The sequence below is a fragment of the Malus domestica genome, chromosome 14, assembly GCF_042453785.1.
Source record: "Malus domestica chromosome 14, GDT2T_hap1".
Taxonomy (NCBI): Eukaryota; Viridiplantae; Streptophyta; class Magnoliopsida; order Rosales; family Rosaceae; genus Malus; species Malus domestica.
The window spans coordinates 18,628,739-18,654,348 of NC_091674.1; the positions used below are offsets into that span (position 1 = coordinate 18,628,739).

The following is a 25,610-nucleotide window of genomic DNA, read 5'->3' on the forward strand; positions in this document are numbered from 1 at the left end:
ACATCCTTACTCTCTGAGTAGTAAGCTTGAACCTTTGGCCTGCATTGCAATCAATGACTTAGTTTATGACCCTCTCGAAATGAAACTAGGATTGAAAACCCTATGAGATAATTTTGAACCACCTTTACTTGCAATAGGATTGTATACCATCTGATGTCTCTCTGAAAATACATTTGCAATTGCATTCAAGGTTGGTTGCCTTGTGACTTGCCCCACAAGACCCCCTCTACTTGCCAAACTTCCTCTAAGATCCTAAAATTAAATTAAATCAAGAAATTAGTCCAACCATTCATTTCATATGACAAAAAAATATTGAATTAAATTATATGAACAAATCATGTGTGATTACTGTTAAGGATATTGAAGGCCCACCTACTAACCACAAACACAATGTATTAGAATAGTACTCAGATACTTAGCTTAATTGTCAAGTTTTGGTTTGTTAGAGTTAGTTGTAGAAGAATGCTTAGTCAGCATTATTATGTATTCATGTATATATATATATATATATATATATATATATATATATATACACTTTGTACCTTGTGAATGAATTAATGAGAATATTTCTTCAACAAACACTATCTCTCTCTAAATAATTTCTAAACTCTCTCTAGAATCTTGATTTCGTATAGATTTCTAATCTTCAACATGGTATCCTTTGCCGCCGTCTAATGACTTCAATCCTTTGCTTCCGTTTGGATGCATTTTCTTGCTCTTTCCTATTTCCCAAACAGGTCTTACCTATTTATTCTCTACAAATTGTCTGCTAATTCAATGGTGACAACTACGAATTCTTCTGATTCTCCTTCTCCTGCAACTTCTTCTGGCCTTAATTCTTATGGCGAAGTGTCTCATTCTCCAAACACTTCGATTGCATCAATTACTGTTCAAAATGTCGCTGAAATGGTTCTAATTAAACTCAATCGTCAGAATTACATTACCTGGCGTAGTCTGTTTCTTCTTGTTTTATTCAAGCTTCTAAGGCTTATCAATGGTGACGATCCTTGTCCATCAGAGTTTGTTCATGATTCTTCTGGTTCTCGAATTCTCAACCCAAATTATGACGTTTGGTGTGAACATGATCAAATTCTAACAATTTGGACCAATTCTACACTTGCTGAAGATCTTCTTCCATTAACAATTAGGATGGAAGATTCGCGATCTCTTTGGCAGTCTCTTGAGCGTCGATTTGCTGGTGCTTCACGCACTCATGTCCACAGTCTTCGATCCAAGATCTAGACGATCCAAAAAGGTGACTTTTCATTGACCGACTATCTCAGTTCCATCAAAGAAATCTTCGATAAGCTGGCTGCTGGTGGTGAGCCGATCTCTGAGAATGATCTTGTTGCTTACGTCCTTTCTAGCTTGCCTGATGAGTATGAATCCTTTGTTGATTCCATCGAGACGAGATATGAATATGTGAATGCTGATGAACTTCACGGTCTTCTCCTCAGTAAAGAAATTTCTCTCTAGAAACGTAAGATTCGATCCTCTTCCTCCTCATCCTCTGCACTTTTCCATGCTTATACAGCTCAGCAAAATCCTTCTGGTTCCAATTCTTTTCGAGGAAATTTTAGAGGAAAGTTTTAGAATCGTAATCGATCTAATCAGTATCGTAATTTTGGTGCTAATTGTAATTCTGGTGGTGTTCTTGGACCTGCTTCGAATCAGAATCGATCATTATCGTTTTTCTCTGGACGTCCTAATCCATGTCGACTGTGTAATCAGCATGGTCATGTTGCTCTCTCTTGTGGTCGTCTTTCACAGTTTGCGTCTCAAGGATTCAATAACACTTATGTAGGCATGTCTGCCATGACTAGTTCATCTTATCCAAGCTATTGGCTCACTGATAGTGGTGTTTCTCATCATGCAACTCCTGATCCAGCATCTCTCAACTCAGCAATTCCATACATCGGTTCTGAACAATTGTTCGTCAGTGATGGTAAAGGTCTTTGCATTTCTCATACTGGATCTGCACTTATTCGAATTGCTAATGCTGTGTTTAAACTAAATGATGTTCTTTTAGTTCCTCAAGCATCTCATAACTTGCTATCAGTATAACCATTTGTTCATGACAATTGGTGTTCTCTGACATTTGTTCATTTTGGATTCTATGTCAATGACCTAAGAACTGTTCGATGACAATTTGTTCATGACAATAGGTGTTCTCTGACATTTGTTCATTTTCAGTACATAAACAATCCTTTTGTTCTGATTGTCAATTGGGAAAGGCCTTTAGACTTCCATTTTCTGTTTTGCCTTGTACCTCTACTCGGCCATTTCATATCATTCATGCTGATGTATAGGGTCCTTCCCCCACTCCTTCATGTACTGGATATAAATACTATCTCATTCTAGTTGATGATTTCACCAAATATAGTTGGTTATATCCTTTGCACTTCAAGTCTGATGTCTGTTTTGTTCTTAAAACTTTTGTATTGAAAGTTTAGAATTGGTTTGATAGTAAGATTCAATGCCTGAGATCTGATTCAGGGGGTGAGTTTCTAAATTTTGTTTTCCAAGATTTTATTAATGCTCAAGGTATAATACATCAATTGAGCTGTCCCTACACTTCATAGCAAAATGGGTGTGCAGAGAGGAAACACAGGCATGTTGTGGAAATGGGTAGGACTCTGTTATCTCACAATGGTTTACCTTCTAAGTTTTGGGTTGAAGCATTTCAAACTTCAGTGTATCTCATCAATCGGCTGCCATCTCAATCTTCCTCTTGTCCCTGGGAGTTATTATTCAAAGCTGCACCTAAATATCATACTTTGAAAACTTTTGGTTATCCTTGCTATCCTTGGTTACAACCCTATAGTTCTAACAAACTAGATACAAAGAGCAAGCTCTGTGTATTTTTTGGGTATAGCTTGAATCACAGTGGGTACGGATGTCTAGATCCAGTTACCAACAAGTTGTACATTTCAAGACATGTTATCTTTGATGAAGCTTTCTTCCTTTTCAAGTAAATTAACTTTTCCCCTACCATTTCTCCAATATCATCCACTACATCTTTAGATTCTTTTATTTCTTTCACCATACCAGTTCCTTCTGCATCCCCTTTACCCACTGTCTCCAACTTCTCGACTACATCTGATTTACCAATTGCATATCCTACTACAGTCGCACCTACCACTGCTCATTCTCCTCTTCTAGCATCTACTACTCACCCTACAGATACTGCTACTTCAATTTCCTTTTCCGTTAATAATCATCCCATGGTTACACGATCAAAGGCGGGAATACACAAGCCTAGAGTGTTCACTGCAACCAAACATCATCTGCCTTCCACTGTTGACTCTCTCACAGTTATTCCTCCTACATTAACCACTTATCTTCAGGCTTCTAAGAACTCAAACTGGTTGGCAGCAATGAAGGATGAGTACCAAGCTTTGCAGTCCACCGGTACTTGGGAATTAGTACCTCCTAATCCTCAATACAATTTGGTAGGCTGCAAATGCGTGTTTAAACTCAAACACAAGGCTGATGGTTCTATAGAGAGGTACAAAGCTAGGCTCATAGCTAAGGGTTTTCATCAACAAGAAGGTCTTGATTTCTTTTAGACTTTTAGCCCCATAGCTAAACTTACTACAATTCGAATTCTTCTCTCTATTGCAGTTACATATAATTGGTTTGTTCATCAGTTGGATGTGAGTAATGTCTTTCTTCACAGCTATCTCAAAAAAGATGTATACACGGTGCAACCTCATGGGTTTATTGATCACACTAAACCTTACCATGTTTGTAAACTGAAGAAATATCTCTATGGTTTAAAACAGGCACCCAGGGCCTGGTATGAAGCATTTTATAGTGTTATTGTTTCATTGGGATTTACCTCTTCATCCTCTGATTCTAGTCTTTTCATCAAGTGAGATTCTACTATTACCTTTATCCTAATGTATGTGGATGATATCATCATAACTAGGAGTTCAACTACTGTTTGTCAGTCCATAATTTCCAAGTTGCAATTTTTGTTTCCTATCAAAGATTTGGGAGATATTCATTATTTCCTAGGCATTGAAGTTCACAAATCCTCTGCAGGTCTCTTTCTTCATGAATCTAAATATGCCTTGGATTTGCTAAAGAAAACAGATATGTTTGGTGTCAAACCTTGTTCTACCCCAATGGGTTCAGCCAAGTTAGATCATTCTAGTTCTATTCTTTCCAATCATACATTTTATCGGTCAACTATTGGTGCGCTTCTATACTTGACCTGGACAATATCTGATCTGATTTTTACAGTGAATCAAGTTTGTCAGCACATGCATTCTCCTAGAACTATACATCTACAGGCTGTCAGGAGGATTTTAAGGTACCTAAAGGGTACAATTGACTCAGGCTTATGGTTCAAACCTGGAAAACAGTGTTTCACAGCTTGGTCTGATGTTGATTGGGCAGGCTGTCCAGTTGACAGAAGATCTACTAGTGGCTATTGTGTTTTCTTAGGTCCTAATTTGATCTCTTGGAGTGCCAAGAAGCAAACCACTATGGCACGATCTTCTACTGAAGCAGAGTATCGGTCTTTAGCCAATACTGCTGTAGAAATCACTTGGGTGTGCAAAATCTTACAGGATATTTCCTTTCCTCTACTTCAAACTCCTGTGATTTACTGTGATAATCAAAGTTCTATTGCATTAGCTAAGAACTCAGTTTTTCATGCTTGAACAAAGCATGTCGAGATTGATTATCATTACATCTGAGAGAAGGTTCTTCAAGGTCATATCAGTGTTCATCATGTTGCTACTCTCTTCCAGCTTACTGATATTTTTACTAAATCCTTACCTTTGCTACTCTCAATCACAAGCTTTCAGTTTGTTCTCCTCCCTTCAGCTTGAGAGGGTGTGTTAAGGATATTGAAGGACCACCTACTAACCATGAGCACAATGTATTAGAATAGTACTCAGATACTTAGCTTAATTGTTAAGTTTTGGTTTGTTAGAGTTAGTTGTAGAAGAATGCTTAGTCAGCATTATTATGTATTCATGTATATATATATATATATATATATATATATATGTATGTATATATATATATATGTATGTATATATATACTCTGTACCTTGTGAATGAATTAATGAGAATATTTCTTCAACAAACACTATCTCTCTCTAAATATTTTATCTCTCTAAACTCTTTCTAGACTCTTGATTTCGTATAGATTTCTAATCTTCAACAATTACAGCTTCCCTAGCTAGCCTTTCTTGTTGATCTAGATTACGGTTCAACTGTATGTATAGCACGTCATTGAATCTGACTTGCATTTATTCCTTGCACCAATTAATGCAATGAATTAATTTCTAGATAAAAATCAACAAAAGGATATTAATGTCCTTTTATAGACCTTTTGGTTGGCCCTTCCCCTTTTTCCTCTACCACCATGCATTGTAGAAAATGGAATTAACTTGTTTAATCATGATAAAGTGGAGAATATCAATGAAAATTTATCAAGTTACATCACATGTGCATTGATGCCTTCTTTACAAGGACAACAGGATTAATTGGAACCTTTTGCATTTCACATTGTGCAATGTACGACAATATCATACCTCTTCAATTTAGTTGCACCTTTTGGTATCTTTCTAGATTTTTTTCCCTTGCTGCAACCCATAACTTCTTTTAATGCTAAACTACCATGTACAGCTGCCCTCATGTTGTTATGAAGTATTTAACACAATGTCTATGCTCTGCATTTGGCATCAAATTCGTACGAGTGTTGCCTAACCCCTTCTGCTTATCTGTGATGAATACCCAATCATTCCATCCACTATACCAAATCTCTCTTAAAGGATATCTTGAAATAAGATCATCCCCATAGTTCTACACCCTTTTATAAATCACTTTCTATATGCACCAAAGCATACAGACATTCTCTCAAAAAATAGGATCATCATCGCTCATTCTAGTCTTAACTAGCCCTATACTCCCTGAATTTTACCTCTAACTCTTCACCACTAGTAAATCTTCAACTCTTGCCTCAAACAATCTTGGGCTTTTATCTGCATATGCACTCCTAGTATCCCCTTCATAACCTTCAACATCTAAATGACCAGCATCATGGATATTTGAGAAATCAAAATCATGCAAAAATCCATCTTCATTAGCATTGACGTTCACATAATCTACTTTACTTCCATTGAGCTCTTCTACAACAATTGGAGTAGAGGCTTGACTTTATAAAACCTAGACTTGTGATTTTTCAGTAAGGTAAAGCACAACTATTTTCTTGAAGATACTATTCCAGCAAAATGAATATGGTTGCCAACTTTATTTCCCTCCCTCATTGTCCCTCCTCCCCCCCTCCAAAACGGCTTGCCGGATTTCCATCGAGGCCAAGTATATTGCGGTTTCGGCCAAAGTAAAGGTATTTTACATACCCCCTGAGCCTCACCTTCTATCCATGTGTTACTATGCTTGTATATATTTGTTGGGATTCATGAATGGGATTTGGATCTGGTGACCATTTTTTGGTTCTGCGTCTTTGGTGAAGAAATCTGGATGGTGTGCTTCTTGTTGTGGGTTTGGTACTTTTGTGCTACGATGTCTTGTTCATTTTCACCACTCAATCGCTTTCTCTAGTGTTGCCGCTTTGGTATCTACTAGCAAGACTTTCATGGCGGTGACCGCGGGGGGCGCTGCTTCTGCGGTCGGAAATTAGGGATTTGGGTTCCCGTTTTAGTTTATTTAATTGGGTTGGGTTTTATGTATCTGTTTCCCCCCAATGTATTAGGGGTTATTTTCCCTTCCTTTAAGTTAGCCTGTAACCTACTATCGGATTAATGCATTTATCTTTTCAGACAAAAAAAAAATGACAGTAAACTAAATAATACAGAACTTAGTTAAATTTACCAAATATGCATACAGAAATTGACACAAATAAGACCACTTTAGTTTAAACAACCACCAAAACCCTCAAATTGTGGTAAAGTCAGCGAATCTCTCCACAAACCTAAAACAACACCGTGAGACCACAAACTACGTAAAGTTATTTTTATCCTTGATTAAAACAAAAAAAAAAACGTAAAAGTATCAAAGAAAGAGCTAAAAGGAGCAAATGTCATTTACTATGTATTGGAGGTTCTCCACCATCTCTAAGCTGGAAGTCCATCTCCTTAGAGTTTTTGTGTATTTTGTGCGAATCGAATCCTTCGTTATGCACAAAATCTTGGTGAAAGAAAAAAAAAATCAGAAACCCTAACTTTCAATTCCAAAGGCATGAGATTTTGAAGGGGATAAAGGGGGATGACAAATAAGAAGAATAATTTACCCTTAGATCTAACGGCAAAGTAGATGAATTTCTTCAAATCCAACTATAAGGGTTTAATTGGCTTATTTAAAATAGCTCATGAGGTTTATTTATAAAATAAAAACAGTAAAAAAATAATAATTTATGGGTCAATTTCGACTGGGAACAATAATTCAAGTGGTCAAATGACAGTTTACTTGAAAAAAAAAAATATTTGAAGCCTGACCATTGGATACCATACAATGGTCATTAGCTCTCTTTATGGGAAAAGCCAGCACACATGGCAAACAAAGGTGGGGCTAACGTGAATTGGCATGCTGCTTTGGGCTGATCAATGAGGGCGGCACCATTGAGCACTCTCTGCAAACAGGAAGAACCTGATCACACAAATTTGGAATAAAGAACACCATGCTTGGATTGATGAAAAATCTTGGTAAGGAGTTTAGCAGGTTGATCATTGAAGAAATATAACAAATTTGGTGACTACCAAGTGCCACTACTTTTCATGAAAAAATGATAGACAAATCCAATATGACGTGCAAGAGTATTAAAAACTGAATTAGAAGGGAGATATGTCGCAGTGTCGCACTAAGATTATCAAATTGCAAAAGAACTAGAAATAATAAGAACACCAAACTTGTGTAGGAGGAAACAAATCCAGGTGCTTTCGACACATGCATGAGAAAGAGAATGATATTCCAATCAATACCAGAGACATGATCGACTGTTTTTTACAGCACTAGGATACGAGATTCCAGCCATGATAACGAGGTAGCCAGTGGTGGAACGACGAGTGTTTAGACAACCAGCCCAATCAATATCAAAGTTGATAAATAAGGTTGTAGAAGCAAGCCAAGCAATCAATGTGAGGCCAAAATCCAAACTATATTTTGACATAACTGAAAATCCGTTTGGTGACAATCATATGAGTAGTGTGAGGTTAAATCATAAATTGGGCAACTGTATTAATGACGAAGGAAATATCAGGCGAGCGAGAGTGAGATATTATACAAAGCCAACCAACTCGCGATACGAAGCAAGAGAAGCCGGGACGAAAAGTTTGGTAGCAAGTGGCGCAAAATCATGTTTGCATGTAAGCATGACAAATACTTTTTATTGATTGGTGTGAATTTCAATAAAATCAAGTGTAACCTATAAGTCCAAGAAATAACTGAGCGGACCCAATTCTTAGATGTCAAATTGTTGGCCAAGAAAAGATATGAACTGAGTAAGAAGAGCATTAGCGCTGCATGTGATAACAATATCTGTTAAACCTGATATGTTTATGTACCATTAAAACACCATTGAACTAACCTTGAGAAGTCATCTTCCTAGCACGGCAAGGATTGTAATTGCAGCAAGTTTTCCTCTTGCACCCTAGACTTTAAAGGTTGGTCTTCTGCACACTTACCACCACTGAATTACTCGAACCTATGAGGAGTTCTCCAAGTATGTGTATCAATGGTGTATGCAAGGACCTTCCCTTGGTATTTATACTATTACAACCCTAGCATACATTCCCATAATCATACGCTAGGATTCCTTATTGTTCAAGAATATAATCAACCAAATCTCAATCCAAATAGGATAGTATCAAGAGCCCTTATTCTCCAATTATAACCGGGTTATATACCTTTACTTGGAGTCCAAGTTATAGCTTATAACTAAACCCTAATCACACTTACATTCCACATCAATCCTTGTTAACTATATTAACCTATTAGCCGTTGGATTAGAGTCTAACGTCCAACATTTTCCCACTAGGTCAATTAGTTAATTCAAGAAAGAACTTTAATGAATCCGTAAGCATGATTCTTTATTAGCCAATGGATTCAGTTAAGCTAATAAGCTTCTTGCACACTACTTGCCAATGGATTCATTCAGAACTATCAGAGACTATTAACTTACATGAGTGTTCATGAGCTCTTATAATCACTGAACAAGATCCTTACTTACATGAAATAATCAATCACAGACTTGATACAGAAGTGAGCCACATAACCATGAGTCGAAAACATCAACTCCATCACTTCCAGGTCCACTTAATCAGTCTTATTTATGACTGCTTAATGCTTCCTATGAAGCTTTCAATCTGTGAGAATAGCTCACATATATTTTTTCTTGAAAAATTCAGTACATATGCCAATTAATCTCTCGGCACTACTAATTGCAGCTAATAACCTTTTGCTGCTACATTGTCTCACTGTAATACATGTTAGTTGCTTATGATATTTGAACAACCTTTATTTCCAACAGAAAAAAAAGAACTATAACTATATTGAAACAATGTATGAATTACTGAAGTAACATCCCTCTATTAAACATTCAATTCAACCAAGTACAGTGAGTGGCTAAACACAAAACCAAAACTACTATTTACTATGACGATAATTACCAATATGCATAACTATGCTATATATACTACCACTACTCCCACTAGTTCAACAAATCTAGGGTTGCAGTCACTCCCATACTGACTACATGTTTATGAAAAACTGCATTTGGTAATACCTTAGTGAGTGGATCAACAAGCATTGCATGAGTGTCAATGTAATCAACCTTGATCTCTTCAGACTTCACTTTCTTTCTTGTCAATGCATATTTGGTGTTCAAGTGCTTAGTTCCAAGAGACCTTTTATTATTCTTAGCATAAAAGATAGCAGCTTTATTATCACACCAAATTTAAACAAGCTTTGCAATTGAATTCATGATCTCAAGACTGCTAATGAAATTTCTCAGCCATATAGCCTATGATGTAGCTTCATAACAAGCTACAAACTCAACTTGCATGGTAGAAGTGACAACAGTATCTTGTTTCACACACTTCTATGACACTACCCCATTTGCCAATGTGAATATATAACCTAAAGTTGACTTAAGTGAATCAAGGCAACCTGTAAAGTCTGAGTCACTATAGGCTACTAGTTCGAGTTTTGAATCCCTCTTGTATACTAGCTGATATTCTTTTGTTTTCTACAAGTATCTCAAAACTTTCTTGGCAGTTATCCAGTGTGCATTGCCATGGTTAGGCTGAAACCTTCCCAATATGCTAATAGCATATGCAATATTAGGTCTAGTACATAATTGTGTATACATAAGACTCCCAACAAGAGAAGCATAAGGCTTACTAGCAATTTTTTTCTTCTCAAAATCAATTTTAGGGCACTGATCCTTACTGAGCTTTTCTCCCTTTGTCATGGGAACATCATAGCCATTCAAGTCTTCCATGTTGAATCTTTTAAGGACATTTTCAATGTGTGCTTTATGTGATAAACCATGTAGTCATCTCCTTCGATCCATTATGATCTGAATATCAAGAACAAAGGTTGCCTCTCCAATATCCTTCATCTCAAAATATTTACACAGAAATCTCTTGGTGTCACTTAGCAGTACTGCATTATTACATGCTAACAATATGTCATCCACATAAAGGACGAGAAAAATAAAATAGTTTCCATTCATTTTCATGTAAACACACTAATCACTAAGACTCTCTTCGAAAGCATGAGATGAAACAACCTCATCAAACTTCAAATATCATTGTCTCAATGCCTGTTTTAATCCATAAATGGATTTGTTAAGTTTACAGACCAAATTCTCTCTCCCTTCTTAAATGAAACCCTTTGGTTGCTTCATGTAGATCTTTTCCTCAAGGTTTCCATTCAAGAATGCAGTCTTAATATCCATTTGATGCAGAAATAGATCGAACTTAGCCACTAGTACCATGATTACTCTAAAAGAGTCTTTTGTAGAGATTAGGGAGAAGGTTTCATTGTAATCAACTCCTTCTTGCTAAGTATATCCCTTAGCTACAAGTCTAGCTTTGTATCTCTCGATATCATCTTTGGAATCTCTCTTAATCTTATAAACCCACTTGCAGCCTATTGGTTTACATCCTTGTGGTAACTCAACCAACTCTCACACTTTGTTTTTATTCATGGAGTCCAATCTTGATTGCATAGCTTCTTGCCAATGTGCATTATTGAGACACTTAATTGCCTTCCTGAAGTTTAGTGGATCATCTTCTTGGCTACTGAACTCAACCTCTTGCAAATATACAAAGAAATCATCTGAGATTGTAGGCTTTCTTGTACGAGTGGATCTTTTGGTTTCCATGTACATAAGCTCAAGGTTCCTTTCTTGAATGGCTGGTGTATTATTCAACTGCACAAGTTCTACTGCAATCGTCTCTTCTTATTGAACAACTTGTGTTGGTTCTGCAACTCAGTCACCTTGCACTGGAATTGGTACAACAACTTCATCTGTCACAGCATCACCTAGGTTTTCTTTTTGTATTGCTGTGGTCTTTTCATTCCAGTCAAGATTCTCCTACAACTCATCATCATTAGCTTCTTTAATGAACTTGGCTCTCCCAGTTTCAATGAATCTTGAAGTATGATTAGGACAATAAAACCTCTAACCCTTGGTTCTTTATGGATACCCTACAAAGAAGCATGTGATTGTTCTAGGGTCCAGCTTATTCTCCATTGGATTGTATGCTCTTGCTTCATGCATCCCCAAATTCTAAAACGATTTAGCACTAGTTTTCTGTTAGTCCACAACTCGAATGATTTCTTGGGGACAGAATTGCTAAAGACCATATTTAACAAGTAGTTTGTAGTTTTGATTGCTTATCCCCAAAGAAAGGTAGGCAGTTTTGAATTACTCATCATACTTCTCACCATCTCCATCAAGGTTCTATTTCTTCTTTCACTAACTCCATTTTGCTCAGGGGTGCCTGGATTGGTATATTGAGCAACAATTTCATGTTCTTGCAGAAACAATGCAAAAGGACCAGGCTGTCTTCCAGATTCACCGAACTTTCCATAATACTCTCCACCCTTATCAGACCTTACTACCTTGATTTTGCAGTCTAATTGATTATCCACTTCTGCTTCATAAATTTTGAAAGCAACAAAGGCACTAGACTTCTCAGCCAACAAGTATACATACCCAAACCTAGAAAAAGTCATTTGTGAATGTAATGAAATACTTGTAGCCATCGTGTGTTTGTGTTGGAAAAGGTCCACAGATGTCTGTGTGGATCAGTTTTAGCAACTTTGTACTTCTAGTTGAACCCTTCTTCTTGTTGTTTATCAATTTTCCCTTAATGCAGTTAGTACAAATTTCGAAATCACCATAGTTTAGTGATGGCAGAATTTGTTCCCTAGTTAATCTTTGCATTCTTTCTTTTGAAATATGCCCTAATCTCTTGTCCCATAACTTGGATGAGGTGTCGTTTGTTAGTGCTCGTTTGTGCCTTATTATGTTAACCACACTTGTTGGTATATTGTAGTTAAGTTTGAACATGTCACCAACCAATACTCCATCACCAATTAAGTTAGAACTTCAAAATATTGAAAAGCCATTCTCATTAATATCAAACTTAAACTTTAATTTAACAAGCCTACTAATTGAGACTAAGTTCCTTCTCATGGAAGGTATATAAGCAACATCAACCAAATCTAGCAAAAAAACCAAAAAATAATTCAAGCCTAACTACTCCAATGAACTCCACTGCAACTCTAGCTCCATTGCCCACGAACACTGACACCTCATCCTTGTTTGGCACCCTTTTACTAATGTGCCTTGCAATGAGTTTGTCACATGAATTATAGCACCAGTATCAGGCCACCAAGTATCATAAGTTATCTCAACCAAGTTCAATTCAAAACAAACTAAAATTTTATGCAGCATACCTTTATTTTTCTTACTCTCCTTGTTTTCTTTCCAGCGTTTATACCTAGTGCACTCCTTTTTCTAATGTCTTATCTTCTTGCAAAAGAAACATTTCATTCCAACACCCATATGAGTTCTCATATGGTTATTGCCCTTATTGACCCTTCCTGCAGACCTTTTGTTGTTTTTCTGTCGAAGGTTGTCTTTCTCATTAGGAGGATTGATACTCTCCATTGCATTGACTTGTTTCTTTCTTTTATCTTGTCGAATATTTTGCTCCTCATGCACACAGATAGCAATCAACTTGTTCAGTCCCATTTTTCTTTCTGAGCTATGTAAGTACTCTTCCACTGAGAGTACTCGAGAAGTAAGGAATTGAGGGCAAGATACACTAGAAAAGGGTCATCTATTTTGATGTTAAGTGCATTGAGCTTTGCAGCTACATCAATGTGCTCTCTCACATCACCACCAAGATATTTAGTGGTTATAAGAGTGTTCATGAGTGTTCCAGTTTCAGTGTAACTCAACCTCTGTTTGGTTTTTCAAGTTTAATCAGTATCAGTGCAAAATATATAAGTTGCGTAATGGTACAACATGAAAGCCATCCACCTTTGTTTGGCAATTAACTTTCACAGCTCATGCATCTTATATGTTCTCATTGAGCTATTAGTAACCTAACCAATGTCAATTAGTCACACCTTTATTTAGGGATATAACCTCATTGTTATGGCTACTTATACAAGCTGATCAATTTAAATCTTGAATTTTTAGCAATTCTTGAATGATTGGAACAAATTTGTTGTGTTTCAATCATTCAATTACATCTCAAAAAGATTGGTCATGATATAACTTTCAGCATGTTATAAACCTTAAAACCTTCAACTATCAAACATGATTACCAAACAAGACTTCTACACCAAACAATTTCTTAGTTTTAATAGGACAAAGACAATTCTTTACATCAGTCATGTATGGTAGACAGTTTAGGGTTTCTGTGGATGTAAGCACAACATTCATGGCTCTTGTTTGCAGTTCTTTTATGCATATTTGATGGGTGCATATTTTCATATATTATTATCATATATTTCCTTTGGATTTTGTATATATGAATGGGTTAAATGCACTAATTTATATTGTTTTAATTTATAAGCATTCAATACGGGAATTATGTGAAAAAGAAATGAAAATGGAGATTTCAAGTGTCTATAGTAATTTCAGTGAAACAAGAGGCTAACTAGCTGCACAAAGACATGTTCATTACAACAAGAAGATGAAACCGAGCAATTTTGGAATCAAATAGAGATGGGAATGCTATTAAATGGAATTTAGGAGATAACTTAATTTCTAGCTTTTATTATTTCCGTTTATTTTTCATTTTCTTTGATAAGGACTTCAAGTCCATTAGTGATAGGATTTTAGTGGAGTTTTAATTGGATTTCAATTAGCCCTTAATACCCTTGTCATGGGTTTTATATTAAGGAGATCCATTCTCCTTGTGAAAAGTAAGGATTCAGTCACCAAAACAAAACATTATCATATTAGACACAGGGGCTGCAGCAAAGAAGGACAAGAGGGAAGAGCTTTTCTAGTTTTCTTTTCTTTTCTAGGGCTACGATGTAGCCTGATCATGAATACTTAATTATCTTGTGGCATTGTTATCATCATGTTTTTCATCTTTATTGAGTATCTTTTGCTATTCGTAATGCGCTTGATTTTTATTTAGATGCTTGATCACCATCTAGGTTTAAATTAGGTTGAATTGATGCAAGTTAGAGTAGATGCCATACTTAACTTGGGTTTAGCTTCTTGCAATTGATACCATAAACACCTATTTGTAGATGTCATGCAATTAGGGTTTGTGTGATTTTCTAATGATTTTCATAGAGCTTAATGGGTTCTTACTTGTTTAAATTTATCTAGATGCCATAGAGGATTAACATGTACGGATACTTTTGGTGCAACCAAATGCCATGGCCGTTCAATAATTTAGGGAAAATCGATCATCAATATTGGGGAACTACTTGAGCATAACATATTAAGGGAAGTGAATTCGGATACCCTAGGTCTCATTTTCTTATGTTTCAATTTATAATTGACATGCATTTTATTTTCAAGCTTTATTTTATTTTAGTTTAATTTCAAAATTTCATATGTTTTCCGTTAAAAGCTTCTCCATTATAATTTGTTTCAATTTAGTTAGTAAGATTTTTAGAATCAATTCGATCTCTGTGGGACGATATCCGTTTTTCAAAGCTATACTATCATCCGATTCGTATACTTGCAAGCACTAAAATTCGAGACTTAATGAAGTTAATTTTGGTTATCTAATTTTCGCAACAATATTACTTAGTCCTATATTTAGTCAATATTATTATAGATATGCAAGGAAAATATCTCAAGACTTCATACATGCAAGTATTAATCATAGCAGCGGAAAAGAAACTAGAATTGAAATTTAAAGAAATATTAGTTCATTCATGTTGCATGCATGATTTCAAGTATGTCAGTTCTTTATGGATTTTAATTACATAAACTAGGCTCTGATACCAACTATTAAGCCTAATATGTTTATGTACCATTAAAACACCATTGAACTAACCTTGAGAAGTGATCTTCCTAACATGGCAAGGACTATAATTGCAGCAAGCTTTCCTCTTGCACCCTAGACTTTAAGGGTTGGTCTTCTGCACACTCACCACCACTGAATTACTCGAACCTATGGGGAGTTCTCCAAGTATATGTATTGGTGGTGTATGCAGGGACCTTTCCTTGGTATTTATACTACTACAACCCTAGCATACATTCCCATAATCATACGCTAGGATTCCTTATTGTTCAAGGATATAATCTACCAAATCTCAATCCAAATAGGATAGTATCAAGAGCCCTCATTCTCCAATTATAACCGGGTTATATACCTTTACTTGGAGTCTAAGTTATAGTTTATAACTAAACCCTAATCACACTTACATTCTACATCAATCCTTACTAACTATATTGACCTATTAGCCGTTGGATTAGAGTCTAACGTCCAACAATATCATCAACATATAGTAACAAATGAATAGGAGAGGAGGCAACACTGAAGAATCAGCTTGACTTTGCCAAAAGCCAAAGAAAAACAAAAAGGAACTGATCCAATGGAACCCCGCACAGGGTTTTGCTTAAGACCATATAAAGATTTTTGAAGATGACAGACATAATGTGGACAAGAATGATCTATAAACCCTTGAGGTTGAGACATAAACATCTTCTTGAAGACAGCCATGGAGGAATGCTTTTTTCACATTTAATTTTAAAAAAAAAACGGCGTATGCACAAGAAATAGAAAGACTTAAAACAGTGCGAATAGTGGCTAGTTTGGCAACATAACTGAAGGTCTCAAATAGTCAATGTCGGGTCGTTAATGAAAAGCCACAGCCACAAGGCTAGTTTTGTACTATTCAACGGAACCATCTGGATTCCGCTTGATACAAAAAACGCATTTGCAACCAAATATAGTCTGAGCAGGTCGAGGCGGAACAAGAGACCACGCCTAGACATTAGTTTTCTCATTCATGGCATTGTGCCATTCCGAATGCTTAGAATCCTAAGAAAAACAAGTTAGCATTGTGCCATTCTGAATGCTTAGAATCCTAAGAAAAACAAGTGAACTTACCAGAATTAATAGATATTATAAAAGTAAAAGGAAGAGGAGACCGGATTGTGTCGCCGTTAGTGAAAATCTTAGGTTTAGAGATGCTGTCGCGAATGAGTGTCACCATGTATTGGAATTTGAAGGTGTACTTTTTATTATGAAGGAATAAAGTACAAAGATAGCTAATATAAATGAGCATAGAAAGAAGAAAGAAACAAGAAACACAAAAACAAGTTTTCCTTGATTTATGCCTAATCACCTAACAACTAAAGCAAAATCAGCAATCCCTTGAATTAAGGAGAATGACAGCCATACTTTAGTAAGAATGACATCCATACTTTAGGTGTTAGACAACACCCTCATGTATACACCCATGCTACCTACCAGTTAGGGTAAGAGACAAATAACTAGACTAGATCTTCTTCCAATACTCCCCCTCCAATTGGATCAAACGGGTTGATTGAGCCAAGCTTGGACAAGAGATGATGAAAAGAAGCAAACGGTAATCCTTTTGTGAAGATATGTACAAGTTGATCATGACTATGAAGGAAGTGGGTATCAATCACCTTAGACTGTACTTGATTTCGAACATAGTGGCAGTCAACTTCAATGTGTTTAGTTCGCTCATGAAAGACAGGGTTTGATGCTATGTACATCGCAGCTTGATTATCACAGTAGAGAGACATGGGTTACTGATGAGGAAACCCTAAGTCCAATAACAGATTTTTGAGCCAAATAAGTTCACAAGCAGTCGAAGCCATAGCACGGTATTCTGCTTCTGCACTAGAGCGCGCAACCACGCTTTGTTTCTTGCTCTTCCAGGTGACTAGGTTACCTCCTACAAAGGTGCAAAACCCAGTGATAGACTTACGATCGAGAGCGTTCCCCGCCCAATCTGCATCTATATATCCTGAGATATGAGTGTGATTATTATTGCGCATGAGAATCCCTTTTCCAATGGAGCCCTTCAAATAGCGAAGCACACGATGAACAATCTTCATGTCATCCATGCTTAAAGCATGCATAAACTGGCTAACAAGACTCACGGCATATGCTATATTAAGACGAGTGATAGTTAGATAAATGAGTTTGCCGACCAATCTCTGATAGTACTCTATATTGGGAATAGGATCACCGTGAGATTGCAGCTTTAAGTTACTATTCAAATGTGTGCGAGCAGGTTCACAATATGCCATGTTGGCCTCACGAAGAAGATCAATAACATACTTACGCTGATTTAGAAAACAACCCTTGTGAGAGTGTGCTATCTCGATCCCTAGAAAATATTTAAGAATGCCGAGATCTTTGATGGCAAACTTGTGATTGAGATATTGTTTAAGAGCACTAATCTCTGACATATTATCACCTATTACAATGAGATCATCAACGTAAATAAGCACCACAAGTTTACCCGATGTGCTTGAACGCACAAATAAGGAAGAATCAACATTGCTCCGACAGAAACCAACTCTTTCTAGAACATGACTGAGCTTGGCATACCATGCACGTGGACTTTGCTTGAGACCATAAATGGATTTATGAAGTTTACATACCATTTCTGGATTGTTTGATTGAGGATGACCTGGAGGCAGTTTCATGAAAACTTATTCCTCAAGCTCACCATGCAGGAAAGCATTTTTAACATCCATTTGAAAAAGAGGCCATGCATTGTTAATGGCTACAGATAACAGCACCCGCATAGTGTTCATCTTTGCCACGGGAGCAAATGTCTCCTTGTAATCTACTTCATAGGTTTGAGTAAATCCTCGAGCAACCAAACGAGCTTTGTTCCTTTCAATTGTGCCATCTGAATGGAATTTGGTCTTGTATACCCAACAACTTCCCACAACCTTCTTTCCTTTGGGAAGTTTCACTATAGTCCAGGTATTGTTTTCATTAAGAGCTTGAAGCTCTTCTACCATAGTAGCTCTCCACTCACTGTGTAAATTAGCTTCTTGAAAGCTTTATGGTTCATATGTTTTAGTAATTGCACTGAGGAATGCAGCAAAGGAGGATGAAACTTTGCTGTAATTAATAGCAGAAGTCAAGGGATACCTGACATTGTAAGTTACGTAATCATGTAACTTGGATGGAAGTTTCCTCTCACGGGGAGGATTTTGACGAACTATGAGAGATTGAGTTACTGGAAATTGAGCAGTTTCTTGGTTGGACAGACTGCTTGAAGGTTCTGATGAGATAGGTTCTTCAGGGACCACCAGTGGAAAATTCTGCAGGTTGCGAGAATCAACCTCATTCAATACCTTGTCCCTTGAAATATCTGTTGTATCCTCTTCACTTAGATATGGTATTGGGAACAAGTCAAGCAAATTATCCCCCTCTCTAGAATAGTTCAAAGGTTGAGTGAAGTAAGGCATGGTTTCTTCAAATTTCACATCTCTTGAAACAACTATTTTCCTAGTTATTGGATTGTAGCATTTGTAACCCTTTTGAGTGGATGAATAGCCTACCAAAATACATTTGGCAGCCCTTGGATCTAGTTTGTCACGATTTGGTGCTTGTACGTGAACGAAGCATGTACATCCAAAAACTCTCAAATGAGATAGATTGATCTGTCTATCTTTCAAGACCTCATAAGGTGATTTAAAATTCAATATCTTACTAGGCAATCTATTAATGAGATATGCAGTAGTAAGAACACCTTGTGACCAAAATTTTTTAGGCACATTCGAGTGAAACAAAAGAGCTCTAGTTTTTTCAAGTAGATCTCTATTCTTCCTTTATGCTACCCCATTTTGTTAAGGTATCCCAACACAACTAGTTTGATGTAATATACCATGTGTGCTTAGATAGTGAGACATGTTATGGGACATATATTCGGAGCCATTATCTGATCGTAAGACATGAATGTTTGAAGAAAATTGTGTGTTTACAAGTCTATGAAAATCTTGAAAATCTTCCAGCACTTCACTTTTTAATTTCAAAAGATACAACCAAGTGATCCTTGTGAAATCATCCACAAAAGTTACAAAATATTTGTATCCGTCAAATGACTCTAGGACTGGTCCCTAAACGTCGGAATGCACGATTTCAAAAGGATTACTAGCCCTAGACAAGGAGGAAGCGAAAGGTAATCTAGTGGACTTAGAGAAGTGACAAACATCACAGGAACTTGTAACTTTGCACATGTTTGGAAACAAAAAAACAAAACTTTATCAGAAGGATATGTAAGTCGTTGGTGCCATAGTTGTTGTTCTTGAACCAAGCTTGAAGTGACTTGGAAAACCTTGGGAATTTGGACATGCTTGGAAAGGTAGTAGAGGCCATTTAAGAAAAAACCTTCACCAATCGTCTTCTTGGTGTTGATATCCTGAAAAACCACAGTTTTTTTGGAGAAAATAGCAAGACAGTTCAATGAGTTTGTGATTTTTCCAACAGACAAAAGCTGAAAAGGGAATGAGGGACCATAAAAAGCCTCAGACTCGACATCACTAGAAATCAAATGTGTTTTTCCTCTCCCAACAACCATAGCACCCTTACCATTAGCAACTGACACTTGAATTTGGACATGAGAGTTTTTCAAAATTATGCAAGTTTGTAGACTTGTTAGTCATATGATCAGTAGCTCCTGAATCTATAATCCAATAATCATGCACATTACCTACTTTGAAAGCAGTTGAGAAGGTTTTTAAGATACCTGGAATATCTTGTTGTGTCACACCTTCATTTTCAACCAAAAAACCAGTAAATTGCCCAAGTAGAGCAGCTTGTTTGTTGTCACCTTGACTAGTTAATCCTTTATTTTCTCCATGACCTTGTTTCTTGTGAAGGAAGGCAGCAAATTCATTGATCAGGGTGGCTGGATTGGAAGTGAACTTCTGTGCTCCCTCGGAATGAGTGGTGACGGTATGATTTGCCTTGTAGGATGAGTTGTGTGAACCTTTAGGGAAACCCTTGTGGTTGTCCCTAGAAAACTTGGGCCTTAGTTCAGGATGGAGAATCCAGCAATGATCTCGTGTATGTCCACCAGTATCACAGTAGCTACATTTCACAATAGGTTTCTTTCCTTTGTAGCCCCTCTCTTCACTAGTTTTGTGGTTAGAGAGATATACCCTAGCTTCGGGTATATTTGCCTTTAATTCCATAGTCATGATCTTCCTACGAGTTTCTTCCCTTTGAATTGTGGCACACACACTTGAGAATGAAGGAATATCAGGATTCATGAGAACATGACTCCTGAGATCTTCGTATTCAGAACTTAGACTCGTAAGAAGTTGAAATATTTTGTCTTCATCAGCTCTCTTGGTCAGCACGGCAGCGTCAATAATGTGTGGCCGATAAACATTCAACTCGTTCCACATGGTGGTTAACTTCCCAAGATGCTGCACAAATGAGTTCCTTCCTATTGTAGACTAGCAATATCTTTTTTTAACCGGAACACTCGAGCTGCATTATTCTGATTCCCATACATTTCTTTGAGATTTTTCCAAATGATGCAGGAGGATTCAACATAGCTGAAAATTTCTGCAATCTTTCGATCCATAAAATTGAGTAGCCATGACATGACCAACTGGTCCTTGCACAACCAATCATTGTAATCTGATGAGGACACATCAGGCGCTAGAATAACACAATTAACATAACCAAGTTTTGATTGTCCTCCCAAGGCAAGAGTGACTGCTCTCTCCCAGGGAAGATAATTGAACTCATTTAGTAAGACGGAACTGAGACGTTGATTTGGATTGACATCAACATCTAAATGAAATGAAGATGGCGCAGCATGCGAGCTAACTTATTCGCCATGCACTGAACTATCTTCAACCATGATAGAGAATCAGGAAAAACTCACAGATCTCTCAAGAAACTACTCAAAAATAGGTCGATTAAGATCACTGCTCTGATACCATATTGGAATTTGAAGGTGTACTTTTTATTATGAAGGAATAAAGTACAAAGATAGCTCATATAAATAAGCGTAGAAAGAAGAAAGAAACAAGAAACACAAAAACAATTTTTCCTTGATTTATGCCTAATCACCTAACAACTAAAGCAAAATCAGCAATCCCTTGAATTAAGGAGAATGACAGCCATACTTTAGTGAGAATGACAGCCATACTTTAGATGTTAGACAGCACCCTCATGTATACACCCATGCTACCTACCAACTAGGGTAAGAGACAAATAACTAGACTAGATCTTCTTCCAAAACCATGGGATAAGTAAAATGTGTGACTAATGAGGGAATAACCAAGAAGGGGCGGCTGGGCACTGATAGTGGTAGGGACATAGGCTACTAAGGTAGAGGCGTACTGGGTTGCGCGTTAGATTAGACACAAGGGGCAAAATCGGCTAGAGAGACAGCACGATGCATGCGCGGGTATGACAGAATCTGAGATGAGAGGCTCTGGACTAGGTGGTTCTGGGATGTAGGTGGGAGCACACAAGATCAGAGGTGTGGTCAGTGGCTGGCATGTGACGAGGTGTGGTCAGTGGCTCTCAGTGAAGACATAAACTCGTGGTAGAATTACGTTGGGTGTGGGCTAGGATGGGCAAAATATCTGTGGGTTTGGGTAACCGCGGTTACCCGTCCATTTAAAGTTCACGATTATACTTATGGATAACCGTTTAGACGAACATGGGTATAACCGTTTATCTGTGAAATTTAAATGGGCGGTTATGGGTATTATCCGTGATTATAAACGGGTATCCATCAGTTATAGGTATTACCCGCGGTTATAACGGGTATCAATTTACCCATTTAATTTAATATATGTAAAATTACCCATTAATTTTCAAAATCTTTTTTTTTAATGAAAAGAATTGTTGGAGGGATCGATTTTTGACAATGATAAAGTGCCTATTTATACATTTAGGGTTGATGAATTCATATGTTTTTTAAATGTTAAACTATTTCGTGGTCATAACTGATTATGTTAAATTAATTTATTCAATCGGTTATAGGTATTACTCGCGGTTATAACGAGCATCCATTTATCCATTTAATTTAATATAATAGTTATATCGGTTATGGGTATTACCCTATGATCACTTAATTCTGTTGGATTCATGCTAATTGGTGTCGATGTTCCTAAATAGGATACTAATTCAATTTATACATTTCTTTTGTATGCCTCTTTTGGTAACAACGAGTCGATGAGACTTTGTGATTGAATGCTAAAGCATTAGTGTTCAAAAGTGTTTAGTTTCGGAATATTTTGAAGCTTTGAATCATCTAGTATTCAAGATAATGACTACTTTTTGTTTTTAGAATCTTTACTTTGTAATCATATGGATTATAATTAAAGACATGCTTGGGTGCAGCAGAAAAATATCGTTCATAAATTATTATTTCAATTATTGGAATTGTATGAGGACTTAAATGATTAAAATAGAGAAATGCTTACTAAAATGTACCTACAACGATGTTTAATTATCAAAAAACGAAAATTATGACAAATTTTTCTTTTGTAATTTTCAAGTTGTTAAATAAAAAAAACAAACAAACATGTAGACGGATGAAAAAAATGGGTAAATGGGTAAAAATAAAATAAAAAGGATAAACGGGTTCAAAAATGGGTAAACGGGTAAATGGTTATGGTTAAATGGGTAAACGGTTATGGTTAAATGGGTACACAGTTATGGGTATGGTTAACCATTTATAAACGGTTATGGGTATGAATATAACCGTTTATACAATTACCCAATAGGTAAACGGTTATGCGGGTATGAATATAAACCGTTATGGGTAATTAACCGTGGTTACCCGTCCGCCATAACTGTTGCCCATCCCTAATGCGGGCTAAACAGGTGTGTGTTGTCCAAATGAGGAGGGTTGGTGAAACGACCCAGTGTAGCAACTTGGTGTAGTCACAACCTGTTTGGGCATCAAGACGCTGATAACTCTTATTGTGAGTACTATAACTTATGAAGGCACACGGCTTAGACTGAGGCATATGGTTCATGATGAGGAAATCAAAGACATCCAAAGACACAAAGATGTGAGTCGGTGAGAACATCAGTAAATAAAACATAAAAACGAAAACCACTAACAGAAGTAACATGTGAAATCCACATCAAAATGAATAATATAAAATAAAGAAAAACCACAATTATTATTAATTTAATCAAAGGGTAGTTGAGTTGGTTTGCGCACAACCCATATAAAAATATTTATCTAATTTGACATCAGGACTTAAAATAGAACATAAACAAGACATGACATTTTGTGAGAGCAATTCCAGCGTGGGAGCCACTCCCCCAGGCTATTCACTATTTAATCCACCCAATGAATAGTAATTATCTTTTGCATCTCCACTGTTGCACTTGAATAGCCCTGGCAATACGCAATAAAATATTAGTTTTTTTTTAAATAATACAAAATAATTTTATTTGTAATTTCGGATAAGATTTTTAATCGTTCTCGTTGTGTTACGTGTCATTATCTAAAAAGTTATAAAATAATACAAAATAATTTTACTTGTAATTTTAGATAGAATTTTTAATCAGTCTCGTTGTAACACTTTCTATTAATTTTTTTTTTCTAACATGGTGCAACACACCATTCCAACACCTTTGTTTTTTTTCACAGGTGCCGATGCACCATGCCAAAACATTTTTTTTTTTTTTCTTCTTTTCACATGGTGCCAACGCACCATTTCTTCTTTTAATCTGTGTTTTTTTTTCTTTCATTTTCAAGCTCAGGCAAGGCCTCAGCAGCTCTCTCTCTCTCTCTCTCTCTCTCTCTCTCTCTCTCTCTCTCTCTCTCTCTCTCTCTCTCTCTCTCTCTCTCTCCTCTTTCCCCCAAAAACAAATCCCAAATCGTGCGATCTGGGCACGTGAGTGGAAGGAGGGGATCGCGAGTGCGTGGAGGCGAAGGCGGTGTGGGATGCGACGACAACTGCAGCGGAGGAGGGACCGGATCTCTTCCATTTATCTGTGGGTGTATCATCAGTCTCGGCTACGAACTCCGGCAAAAGTCGTTGAGTTCGAAGCCAAAGTTTTACATTTTTTTTATTTTTTTATTTTTTTTATTTTTTTATTAATTTTTTATATTTTAATTAATTTTATATTATGGCTGACGTCGTCCTAACGTCAGCCCACGTCACATGGCATTCGGGGTCTTGGACTGGCAATCCCTGCCGGGCCTGTTGCTCGGGCCTCGTCTATCCCTCGGGCTCCCATACGCTGGACCCTATCCCCTCCAGCAATTTGGCCCTGTTTGCTGGCCTGTCCCCCGAGCAACCTCCCCCGCTGGAGTTGCTCTGAAGGATGACCAAGTCTTTGGTGCCATGTGTATGAAGAGATAGCTGCTAAAGCGTGGAAAACACTGGAGATTGAAGACGACAATGCTAGAGGGTAAAGCTCATCCTTACAGGGCCCTGAAAATGGTAGAAACCAGTGCGTAAGTCATAGATAGATAGAAGTTAGGTCAAAAATAAAACAAAAGTAGAATTTTTATTTTTATTTTTTGGAAAACAAGCAACTAAAAGAAGAATTTTGCAGAATTCAAAAATTAGAAAAATATTGCGGATATGGAATTTAGTGGGACCTAGAGTTATAAGAATTGTACTAGTGTGAAGAACATTCATTGAATGACCGATACCCAAATAAATTTTGACGGACCAAGATAGGGTTGCGGTGTAGTAAGAGTGGAAGATTGACCCATCATGTGAAGAGTATTTGGTTGCTAAATTCTAAAACTTGGGTTTTATGGTAAAGAAGATTACATTGATCGATTTTTCATTTTTATGAATCATCTTGGTGAAGGTTGGTCAATTTCAGAAACCGTTATCAAAATCCAATTATAATGGCATCTCCCATTGGAGATGGTGGCTTTCGGTAAAGAAAAAGAGGATAAAATAAATGTCAGAAGTGGGATTTGAACCCACGCCCTCGTTAGAGGACCAGAACTTGAGTCTGGCGCCTTAGACCACTCGGCCATCCTGACTTTGCATTAATGTTTTGATAGACTTACTTAAACTTCTTCTAAATATGAAACGAAAAATCAAACAACTTTGAAACTTTTCTTCTTTTAATATTATTTTTAATTTTATTGATCCTACCTCATTTCCAACTCACATCTTTCAC

The 25,610-nt window shown here is 36.8% G+C and overlaps 2 protein-coding genes and 1 non-coding gene across 3 annotated transcripts; 1 reads left to right on the forward strand and 2 right to left on the reverse strand.

Annotated features, from left to right (window-relative positions):
- Positions 1 to 3,224: 3,224 nt before the first annotated feature.
- On the forward strand, positions 3,225 to 4,670 carry LOC139191207 (uncharacterized mitochondrial protein AtMg00810-like). The gene is made up of 3 exons (XM_070811779.1): positions 3,225 to 3,508; positions 3,680 to 3,799; positions 3,932 to 4,670. Exons 1-3 carry the CDS (start codon positions 3,225 to 3,227, stop codon positions 4,668 to 4,670), a joined length of 1,143 nt encoding a protein of 380 aa, XP_070667880.1.
- A 12,584-nt stretch (positions 4,671 to 17,254) lies between these two features.
- On the reverse strand, positions 17,255 to 18,487 carry LOC114820904 (uncharacterized mitochondrial protein AtMg00810-like). The gene is made up of 2 exons (XM_029092236.1): positions 18,187 to 18,487; positions 17,255 to 17,931 (listed from the first exon to the last, which is right to left on the reverse strand). Exons 1-2 carry the CDS (start codon positions 18,485 to 18,487, stop codon positions 17,255 to 17,257), a joined length of 978 nt encoding a protein of 325 aa, XP_028948069.1.
- A 6,899-nt stretch (positions 18,488 to 25,386) lies between these two features.
- TRNAL-CAA (transfer RNA leucine (anticodon CAA)) lies at positions 25,387 to 25,470 on the reverse strand. Its single transcript has one exon. It is a non-coding gene; the product is annotated as a tRNA-Leu (tRNA).
- Positions 25,471 to 25,610: the final 140 nt, after the last annotated feature.

Bases quoted from the DNA above. Each gene is read 5' to 3' on its own strand.
- LOC139191207 (XM_070811779.1), top strand. From the start codon at position 3,225: ATGGTTACACGATCAAAGGCGGGAATACACAAGCCTAGAGTGTTCACT. The intron at 3,509-3,679 runs GTACAAAGCTAG...CTTTCTTCACAG, and splicing joins GCTGATGGTTCTATAGAGAG to CTATCTCAAAAAAGATGTAT. The intron at 3,800-3,931 runs GTATGAAGCATT...CATCATAACTAG, and splicing joins AAACAGGCACCCAGGGCCTG to GAGTTCAACTACTGTTTGTC.
- LOC114820904 (XM_029092236.1), bottom strand. From the start codon at position 18,487: ATGGTAGAAGAGCTTCAAGCTCTTAATGAAAACAATACCTGGACTATA. The intron at 17,932-18,186 runs GTGAGCTTGAGG...TCATTGTAATAG, and splicing joins TAAAAATGCTTTCCTGCATG to GTGATAATATGTCAGAGATT.